This window comes from Aplysia californica, unplaced genomic scaffold (assembly GCF_000002075.1).
Source record: "Aplysia californica isolate F4 #8 unplaced genomic scaffold, AplCal3.0 scaffold00149, whole genome shotgun sequence".
Lineage (NCBI taxonomy): Eukaryota > Metazoa > Mollusca > Gastropoda > Aplysiida > Aplysiidae > Aplysia > Aplysia californica.
In genome coordinates, this window is record NW_004797419.1 from 102,076 (window position 1) to 113,600 (window position 11,525).

An 11,525-nucleotide genomic window follows, 5' to 3' on the forward strand; every position below is an offset into this window, starting at 1 on the left:
GCGTTAAATATCTATAATTACAATTTATAATCAAAGTAAAAGAAAACAAAATAAAAACTGCTGTGTCAGCTCATAAATATCCTTGTGCTATTTCTTAGGTACCTGCACAACCTCCAGATCTGTTCATACATGTTCTAAAAAAGCCCTTTTTGTTCTTTAAAAACATTTTCTATGCCTGCCCCCATCTACATAATTCAGATCAATTCTGAGGCTGGCTGCTTTGGCCTCACCTATTCCGGCTAACCTTTGCTGTGTTATACATACATCATTGTGGCAGACAGATGGAGATAGTCCACCAAAACTTCCCCACTAGAGAATGGAATTCATGTCTTTTGCCTGAAATAATGAAGAGCCTAAAGACAAATCTGTATCACAGAAACCAGTAAGCAGGTCCTTTTCTCTGCTATGTAGCAAATAAAAATGAACCACCCCCCAAAAAAACCCCCCAAACAACAAACCCAACCCAAAACAAAAGAAAAAAACAACAACACAATAAAAACAAGACAGTGCCAAGCCAAACCTTTTGTTTTTTATAGTCCGGTTTAGATTTGACTTGCTTCAGGATATTGAAGTACTTGATGTACATGACAAAGGACCGCTCTTCATCATTTTGCCCATCAAAAGATTCTGCATCCTTGAAGACTTTGGCAGCCGATCGAATGATACTAGAATGCAGAGAAATGGAATCAAATGGATTTTGGACAACTGCTAATTGTACATTTTATATGTTATAGATTATAAGACAAAACCAAACATATTGAAAAAAACATTTTAAAAAATGAGCCTAATCTCTATGGCATGAGACCATAGCTAAAAATCAGTTGTCTTGGGTGTCTTGAGAGAGAAACAATGACAATATATATATATATAATATATACAGTGGAGTCCGTTTAAACTCAAATCTGTAGGACCACCGGATTTTTTTCTCGAAGTTTTCGGTTTGGTAAATAGAAGAAAAAACAAATCTCGGATTTTATTTTATTTTGGTTTACCCCAGTTTTCGGAATTACTGCGTTCTATATTGAAGCAGACTCCCCAATACGCAAAATGTATACAAATGATGATTTACTTACACCCCCCCTTCCTAACAACAAATGGAAATTGTATTAAAAGCACTAATCAACATTAAAAACAAATAAAGCACTAACATATAATTTTAAAATTCGACACAAGTAATAAATTTAAATAGCTTTTAATCGCTTTAATACAGGCAGACAATTCATACTATATAATTTGTTCTGATTTACAAAGCTTACTCTTCAAATATTGAACTCTTTCAGGTTAGAAAAAAATTCCAACAACAATAAAAGTAAAAGCAAACTCACATGTTCACATTGTTCCCAAGAGGTTTGACTTCAGACAGTTTGTGCAGATCGTCCATACATTTTCCCAAGTACAAATCCTTCTTTTTCAATGCTTTACCAGGCATGATGGCATTTCACACCTGTTAGAAAAGAAGAGCAAATATTAAATACTTGACTAGTCACAATTTATTCGTTACTCTTTTCTCCCAGGGGGGTGAACCCACTATGCCGGGGCCCTTTTTTGATACTAAATCTAAAAATGACAAAAATGTCACTAAATTGGTCATTAAATAAAAACAAGTGAACTTATTTTTATAGTTTTTAATAATGAAGATCATTTCTATAGCGTCCACTCCCGTGTAAACACAGCTCTAGGCACTTTACATAAATGCATGTACGAACAATATTCACGCACGCGACACACACACGTACACACACTCATCATCATCATTGCCTTTCTCACCCTGCACCAGGGTATAGGCCACGGACAAACACCCTCCACTTTTCTCTATCCTGGGCTAGCCTCTTGATGTTATTCCATGTCTTCCCACTTTTCTGTACATCGATTTCTGTGATTCTTCTCCAGGTTCCACAAGGTCTTCCCCTTGATCTCTTGCCCTGTGGGTTCCAATCCAAAACTTTCTTTGTTATGCAGCTGCCTGACTTCCTGAGAGTATGTCCAATCCATCGCCACCGCCTTCTTCCTACCGTATCTCTGACTGGGATCTGTCTTGTTTTCCTTAACACTTCCACATTGGTGACCCTGTCTGTCCATCTGATCCTCAGTAACCTTCTTAGACACCTGTTCAAGAAAACCTGGATCTTCTTTTTATACAAGTCTGTGATGCGTTCCATGCCTCACATCCAAACAACAGGACCAATTTCACGTTTGAATTGAAAATCCTCAGCTTTGTTTGAAGTGAGATATCTCTGGTCTTCCAAATCCTATCCAAAGATAGGAAAGCAGCTTGTGCTTTTCCTATGCGGGACTTTCAGCACCTGTTCATCCCTCTCTGTCAATTATGCTCCCAAGATAGCAGAAGGATTCAACGGTTTCTAGGGCCTTTCCTTCTATTGTGACCTGCTCCTTTCGTTGTGCATCTGTCCTTAGGACCTTTGACTTTCCGGGGTGGATCCTCAATCCAACAAACTCCGATAGGCTGTTTAATACTGTAGTCTTTGCTTGCATCTGTTCCTGGGTGTGCGACAAAAGTGTCAAGTCATCTGCAAAATCCAGATCGTCCAACTGTGTCCATGGTGTCCACTGTATACCATTTCTGTGTCCTCTGGTGGTTTCCTTCATCAGCCAGTCGATTGCCAATATGAAGAGGAATGGTGATAGTAAGCATCCCTGTCTCACACCAGTCTTGATGTCAAAGCTGTCAGTGAGCTGTCCATCATGTACAACCCTGCAACTTGTCCCTTCGTACCTGCTCTTGGTGAGGTTTACCAACTTCTGTGGGATTCCGTGGTGTCTCATTATCTTCCATAGTGTCGCTCGGTCTATACTGTCAAAGGCCTTCTCATAGTCAAGGAAGTTGACAATCAGCTGGGAGTTCCACTCCCGGGACTGTTCCACAATAATCCTCAGCGTGGCAATCTGGTCGGTGGTTGAGCGATTTTTCCGGAAACCGGCCAGTTCATCCCGTAGTCTTGGATCCGTTCCTGTCTTGATTCTCTACACACACACTCAAGCACCCATAACATGCCACATGTGCACACACATGTATGCCAAACACACACATACACACACACACACACACATCTACTTGCTTATCACTTGCGCACGCTTACACATCGTCACGAAATGAGGACATATATAATAAAATGATATACACAATGCAATTCACAAAATACATAAATGGATACATAGTCATTTACATAACATTGTACTGAACTTGAATCTGCTAACATAAAAATTATGTCATTAAATGTGTCTTTAAAGATTTTTAAAATTTAGACTCAGATGTTGTATGTCTCAAGGGTTGGGGAAGACAGTTCCAAACTGATGGAGCAAGGTGGGCACACGATCTTTCAGGTAATTTTTTCGTAACGTTCTTAACATGCAAGTAATGTGGTCCCTCTTCTTTTTCTTTAGTACAAGCCTAGCAGAATGATTTTGAAAACGTTGTAACTTGTGAAGAGTGGTATTTGGTAAGTTAGCTAGTAAAGCATTGCAATAATCGATGCATGAAAACAAGAAAGATGACACGAGCGTTTTCAACGAGTTTTCATTCAAAAACATAGACACATGACCAATTCTACGCAATTCACAAAATAAAATGGTACATAAATAATTGATATGATGTTCCATTGACAATTTTGAATCAAAATACACTCCCAGATATTTTGCTTTATTAGTAAAATACAGTTTTTCATTTTCAGTATGATCAATGTCTACAGGGAGTATGGCTTTTCTTTGGGTTACAAAAACGAATTTCAGTTTTATTTTCATTAAGCTGGAGCTTATTATCAACCATCCACTTTTTAACCTCATCAATGCACAGACCCAGCCATGGTAGTAAGCAAAGTTTTAATATCTGATGGTGGAACAGATTTATATAACTGTGTATCGTCTACGTACATGTGAAAATTCATATTGTGCTTTCTGATCACAGCTCCAAGCGGCTGTGTATATAACGTATACAAGATTGGACCCAATACTGAACCTTGAGGCACTCCAAAGTCTAGCTTAAAAATTGAAGAAAGAGAGTCGTGCACAGCAACAGATTGTGTTCGGCTAATCAGGTGGGACCTGAACCAGTCAAGAACCCTGCCAGACAGGCCAAATGTGTTGAAAAATCGTTCGATAAGAATAGTGTGATTTATAGTGTCAAAGGCAGCACTAAGATCAAGAAGAGAAAGAATTGATATTTTGTTCTCATCCGCCTCACACAAGAGGTCGTTATATATTTTCAATAGCGTAGTTTCTGTGTTATGAAACTGCCGATAGGCAGATTGAATGAATTCATATAAATTGTTTTCTTTTAATCCTTAGAGTGCTGACTTCTTTCCCCTTATATTTTCCTTCTGTACTGAATTCATTTTGGAAAAATGCCAGATTTGCACATACGCTTTTTTTGGTGCTAAAATAACTTCTGTATGTGTCAAAATTTCTAATGAAGGTAAGAATAAAAGTTTTAGAATATTGAAAGTTCTTTATGAAAATGTGAAGCAAAAAGTATTTTGCGAAGTTATTACTGTAGTAGTGGTATTGGAAATGACTGAATAAAATCTGCCGGTTCATTAGATCTCTAGATCTAAACCAGAGTCTAGATATGCTTCGTAGGCCTACGTTATATTCCACAAAGTGTTAGCCCTAGCATCAAAACCCTCGAAATCATCTTCTGATTCAAGGAAAATACGCGAATTATCTTCATCTGAATCTGATGCGACATTATTTTCATGTTTGTCGCCGGTTGCAATCGCGAATTTTCCAACTTCACTGTCACTCGACTGTCAACGTGAAACAAAAAACTCCTCGCACCTCGATCGAACCCCGTGGCAAGAAAAATGGCCGGCAAAATCAATTCTGCTTAGCCTACCAGCCAGCAGTATCAAAATTAGTACTTCGTTCTTTTCGTACATCGGTTATACTATGCCAATGTCTATCGCGAGCAGCGGTCGCGATCAGCACTTTACGGAAGTTCGGGCCGTTGCGACCGGTAGCGATCAGCACTCTAAGGGTTAAATGATTCTTCAATTGTGAAACAAAACAACTTTCTCCATGACATGATGAATGAAATTATTGAAGTCCCGATAAAAGAGACTTGACGTCGAAGTCATCGTAAAGGAATGTGCCCGAGCTGCTGTCAGCGGCTCACTGGCACAGCTGCTTGCTGGAGATAAAGAGTTTTAAAGTGGGGAATGCATTGGCATATATATGTAGCATTAAGGTAGTCTCTAGCATGCACACATAGCGTAATCAGCAGGACGCAGACACTTTTTTGTTACCATCCATACGTACGAATTTCAGGCTTATCAATGGAGATAAACAAAGTTGGACGATTGGGTCAAAATTGTAGGTGAATTAGGCCCCATCATGTGAAACCCCATCATGCTTATTGGGCTTATATATATAGATCTATGTCACTTGAATTTGATTTTTGACCATAATTTCTTGTCCACCTCTACTGGGATCAGCAGTTTCTCTTAAACGCTGAGAAACCTTTCCACTTCAACAATCATTTGCTCCGCCATAGGCCCCTAGTCCACTCTCTGCATAACTTCACCAAGATATTATTTTACAGGACACTAGCAAATTGTTCCGCCTTAGTGTTATAATCTTGGTTGTTGTTATTCTCACCCGGAGTGAGAATAGTATCCATTTTATTCTCAACCCGGGTGAGAATAATATCCGGTTTATCATCAACCTGGGAGATCTGAATAATCACTCCGAAATTGTAACTTAAATCAATTTTACTTGTTGACACTCAAACAACAGGACCTAGGAATCCTGGTCATACAAATTACACAATAACAAACACTACTTTTCAAACTGGGAGTGTATACAGACCCGGTAACCGGGAACAAAGTCACAAAGTATACAGACCCGGTAGGGGAACTCTTTTGTGATTTCGGAAAGTTTCAGCGCCCTCTTGGCTCAGGGCAAACCTAGGTTCTTCTAGATATTTATGGCCTAGGTCTAGATCTAGGTCTAGGCAGACGGACATAAATCTTTGATCTAGTTTCGAGGCTAGCCTAAATCGATCTTGATCTAGATATCTAGATATCCAAATGAAGATTGCGGATGTCTTTTCGATGAACGATCGTTTTTCCTCCGTTTTGGAGTTGGAGGAATCACAATTTGAAGAAAAGAACAATGTCATAATTTTAATCGAGCAGCCACCCTCTCTATTTCTCTGTCCCTCTCTCCTCTGTGTATCGCTCGCCTTCTCTCTTTCTTTCTTTGTCTCTGTCTTTCCCTATTTCCCACTTTATCTTTCTCTCGTTCCCTCCTGCCAACTGGGGCATGTCATACATTTTGCTCATTGCTAGCACCCCCCCCCCCCCCCTCTCTCTCTCTCTCTCTCACACACACACACTAGATTTCTACCGGGGCTGGGCGCTGAAACTTTCCGAAATCACAAAAGAGTTCCCCTACCGGGTCTGTATAGTTCGTGACTTTGTTCCCGGTTACCGGGTCTGTATACACTTCGTTTCAAACCACAGAATTCTACACTTATAGAAGCGGAACTCCTTCTTCGCGATCGCCGATTCGCTGTGAGGAATTGAAACTAAAACATGGCGGCCAGTTGAGGGCACCTTTGGCTGCGCCGCACAGCGAGGCTTCGCGTTGCTATGCACGCTGATGCTAGTGGTAGGGCTTGGAAGACACCTTACATTAAGTTACATCAGTATTTTAAAACTTTCTTCGAAGAGGAAATATAGTGAAATAGTCTAGTACATTTTTACTGCCAACAATATGTCATAATTGGCAATGTTACAATCTTTTTGTATCTGTATTGTTGGTTTGTTGTTGTTTTTTTAATGATGGGATGGGATGGGATCTAGATCTAGATAAAGACTAAAGATAGATCTAGATCTCTAGTTCTACTACTAGATCTAGATCTACTAAAGATCTTCACAATCACAATACACTTGATAATAACACTAATTATGAACATTAACTCTGTTGGAAAAGTATCTAGATATAGTCTTGATTAGTACTAGATCTACGATTGGAGAATGTGTCGGTTGCACATAAAATACATAGGCCTATTGTACATGCTGCCAAAAACACAAAAATGCAGAAAAGGCCTCTAAATATTGTTTTACACATAAAAGCCAATAATGCAAAACAAAGTAAACAAGAGTGGAACTGGCATATGTTTCCTGAATATATGTTCAAAGTCATTTTCTGTGTGTTGGGAGTGTGATTTCTAATGCATGAATGAGAGGCTCATTCAGATGTGATAATGAAGAAACTTGTGTCTACGGTCACAACAGAAAGAGTTCCATGGCGAGTGATCACTGGTCAAGGATTTCAGAGCTGTGTGCATTTTGAGAAAAATGTATCCCCATACTCTGGATCACATGTCGAGGGGATGGGCTTGTCCCCCTGTAATCCCCGCACACAGTAAACAAACACATATTTTGGAACACGAACAAGAAAAAATAAGTGGTCTGTTGTTACGGATCAAATTGAAGTCCTGTTTCAATTCGATTAATTGATAAAAGTGCGTATCGCAATGCGTTGGACACCCCTGCCCTATAGGCCTATATGCTATTTAATAAATACATTCGTCAGACCTGGAATCTTTAATGCCCGCACACAGTAAACAAACACACATTTTTAAACACGTATAAGAAAAAATAAGTGTTGTCTTGTTACGGATCAAATCGAAGTCCTGTTACAAATCAATTAATTGATAAAAGCAAGTATCGCAAGGCATCGTCTAACCCAGCACTATTACGCTATTTTATAAATACATTCGTCAGATCTGGAATCTTTAATCTTTAATTTTTAATCCCCGCACACAGTAAACAAACACACATTCATGAACACGTATAAAAAATAAGTGGCCTCTTGTTACGGATCAAATTGAAGTCTTGTTACAATTCGATCAATTGATAAAAGTGCGTATCGCAATGCGTTGGCCACCCCTGCCCTATATGCTATTTAATAAATACATTCGTCAGACCTGGAATCTTTAATGCCCGCACACAGTAAACAAACACACATTTTTAAACACGTATAAGAAAAAATAAGTGTTGTCTTGTTACGGATCAAATCGAAGTCCTGTTACAAATCAATTAATTGATAAAAGCAAGTATCGCAAGGCATCGTCTAACCCAGCACTATTACGCTATTTTATAAATACATTCGTCAGATCTGGAATCTTTAATCTTTAATTTTTAATCCCCGCACACAGTAAACAAACACACATTCATGAACACGTATAAAAAAATAAGTGGTCTCTTGTTACGGATCAAATTGAAGTCTTGTTACAATTCGATCAATTGATAAAAGTGCGTATCGCAATGCGTTGGCCACCCCTGCCCTATATGCTATTTAATAAATACATTCGTCAGAGCTGGAATCTTTAATGCCCGCACACAGTAAACAAACACACATTTTTGAACACGTATAAGAAAAAATAAGTGTTGTCTTGTTACGGATCAAATCGAAGTCCTGTTACAATTCAATTAATTGATAAAAGCGCGTATCGCAAGGCATTGGCTAACCCAGCACTATTACGCTATTTTATAAATACATTCGTCAGATCTGGAATCTTTAATCTTTAATTTTTAATCCCCGCACACAGTAAACAAACACACATTCATGAACACGTATAAAAAATAAGTGGCCTCTTGTTACGGATCAAATTGAAGTCTTGTTACAATTCGATCAATTGATAAAAGTGCGTATCGCAATGCGTTGGCCACCCCTGCCCTATATGCTATTTAATAAATACATTCGTCAGACCTGGAATCTTTAATGCCCGCACACAGTAAACAAACACACATTTTTAAACACGTATAAGAAAAAATAAGTGTTGTCTTGTTACGGATCAAATCGAAGTCCTGTTACAAATCAATTAATTGATAAAAGCAAGTATCGCAAGGCATCGGCTAACCCAGCACTATTACGCTATTTTATAAATACATTCGTCAGATCTGGAATCTTTAATCTTTAATTTTTAATCCCCGCACACAGTAAACAAACACACATTCATGAACACGTATAAAAAATAAGTGGCCTCTTGTTACGGATCAAATTGAAGTCTTGTTACAATTCGATCAATTGATAATAGTGCGCATTGCAATGCATTGGCTAACTCAGCATTATACGCTATTTAATAATACATTCGTCAGATTTGGAATCTTAAATTATAATCATAATTATATGTGCCGCGCGTGGGAAGTGAAAGTGAAAGGAATTGAAAATGCTTTCAAAAACAAAAACATAATTAAAGTAGGACTACATGTGCTTATAAAGGCTCAAAAAGGTGTATGGATGCAGAAATTAATGTTTCGGATGAAAATAATACGCTATCTTCACTACTGTAGCATGCGGTCAAAAATTTGATGCGCAACTTATTATCAAATATCTAGGCTACTGAACTATCAAACACCTAGATCTAGATTCTCCTACTTTTACACAATGACTTAGATCTATATCAATTCGTCTTAACCGATGAGTATTTTTTTCAAACATTTGTACACATCTATAGGTTCTATATTATTCTAGAAATTTCTTTAAAGAAAATTCTTTAATAAATACTAGCCCAATATATAAAAAAAAAATCCCAGTCAATGGTTTCTACAGATTTTTAAAAAGTTTATAGCTGGAGCTAAATCTCTTTTAAAAGCAAGTCCGTCCTTTTTTCTACTTCTGCTGGCGACATAAAGTTAATTATTGAACGCATGTTTTGAGAACATTAATAAGATCTAGTGAAAAAATATGTTCAGTGTAAAACAAATTTATTGTAATAAGTTTTACTACTAAAAAACTACATAGGCCATATGCGTATGCAAAATGTGTGTGGGAAGCTAGAAGTGCTATGAATTTTTTTCAGTTCTGTAGATCTTATATATATCTATATAAACTCTGTATGTCTGCTTTTTCTGTTGTTGCACTCCAAAACACAACAATTTAAAACTTTAATTCCAATCTCTAGTTACACAGTGAATTCTGTAACTCAAAATTACAAACTGGACAGTAAATGTTCCACTTTTCACTCGTTTGTAAAAGCCGCTCTTGCTTTAAAAGCTATAGGGTTACTTCCGAAAACGATAAATAGTGCCCTCACGACGCCATTGTTTTCGGTCTTCAATTCCTCACAGGTCACGTGGTACAGTTCCCATTCTATAAGTGTAGAATTCTGTGTTTCAAACTAAAGACTTTAACTTTAGTTCAGTAGTGGACTCTTGAGGCTTGAGGATCCAAGCTAGTGGTTTTTACTAGGATGTCAATAAAATACTAAAAGATCTAGACCTATACAGACATAGATCTATATCATGATGTATTGGAGACAATAGACTACCTGGCTCGTCTCGACTGATCAGGTGAGAATCTCCAAATCCAACAAGAGACAGAGAGCCTGACCCAGTCCAGTCGCAATTATTTACACCTTGACCTGAAAATGTTTCGCGAGCCTGATTGAAGACTAGATCTAGATCTAGATTCTAGATCTAGAATCTAGATATCTAGATACGCCATGGCGGACTAAAAATGTGAAAGGTTATCATATCTATCGTCCATGAGGCTGGCAAACTACGACTGTAAATTGACCAGCACAGTGTAAATTGACCAGAACAAGCAGAAGTGTACCCTCTTCAGATCCTGTTCCAGAGATTGTTGACAAACAAACAACTTCCGCCTCCGGCAGCAGGCCATAGTAGTCCCACAATGCGTCATAAACAAGGGAGGTTAGGCCTAATGAGACAACGGTAGTTTCAAGATCGGAGCTCTTCCTCCTGTCTGGACTGCCCCGGATTACTCCAGATTTTAAAGAATTAATTAATGTACCCTAGTACATTGTATTTTATTTATAATTATACATGTTTATGTTCTAGTAGTATAGACCAACTGAGAAAGACTCTAAACGATCTGACGGTCCCCAACAACCAAAGAGCACAATTATCATAATTATAGGCTCAAACTAGACGAGACGCTTTTTGTTTTTTTATGGTCTTACAGAACCTAGAATCTTACATAATCTTGCAATCAATCAAGAAGTTTCAGTTTTGGAAAAGAGTGTAATGTTTATTTATGAAAAGATCCACCTACTGATCTGACCCAGTATTTAATACAGATAAAAAACAATTGCTTAATGATGAAAGGCCTCGCCCGCTTTTTAGACAGGTGGCTAATACTAATGCAAACGCGCAAATTTGCAAGTTCAGTATACTTGCTTACTAAAAACTTGCGCAATTTAGAGGTCTCTAAACTGTAGGCCTAGGCTAGGCTAAACCTTCGACTAGATCTACACTTTTAGATGTCGTGTGATCGTAAGTTGAAATAGCCGAAGGAAGGAAAAGATAACAAGGCTTATTACAAAATAAGAGTATGTTTAGTAGCCTTTGTCTCCCTTTGGTCATTCTTCGGAAGCAAAGGTTTTTTTTGCCCCTGGGTAAAGTGATTAAAGCAGGCGGACACTGTAAATTGGTCTTGATTTTTCTAGATAATCTGTTATTTAAAGAACCGTTTAGGTTTTTTTTTATAGGCTTACTCACACTCACACACACACACACACACACACACACACACACACT

The 11,525-nt window shown here is 38.1% G+C and overlaps 1 protein-coding gene across 1 annotated transcript in view; it reads right to left on the reverse strand.

The window, feature by feature from the left end:
* Positions 1–11,444, reverse strand: part of LOC101855185 (ubiquitin carboxyl-terminal hydrolase 8) — a gene marked incomplete in the record, with an annotated part of 39,392 nt that extends 27,948 nt beyond the window's left edge. Inside the window, 3 exon segments of the mRNA XM_013081855.2 lie at positions 521–665; positions 1,326–1,444; positions 10,295–11,444. Coding sequence (XP_012937309.1) covers positions 521–665; positions 1,326–1,429 — 249 coding nt within the window.
* Between the last annotated feature and the right edge of the window lie 81 nt (positions 11,445–11,525).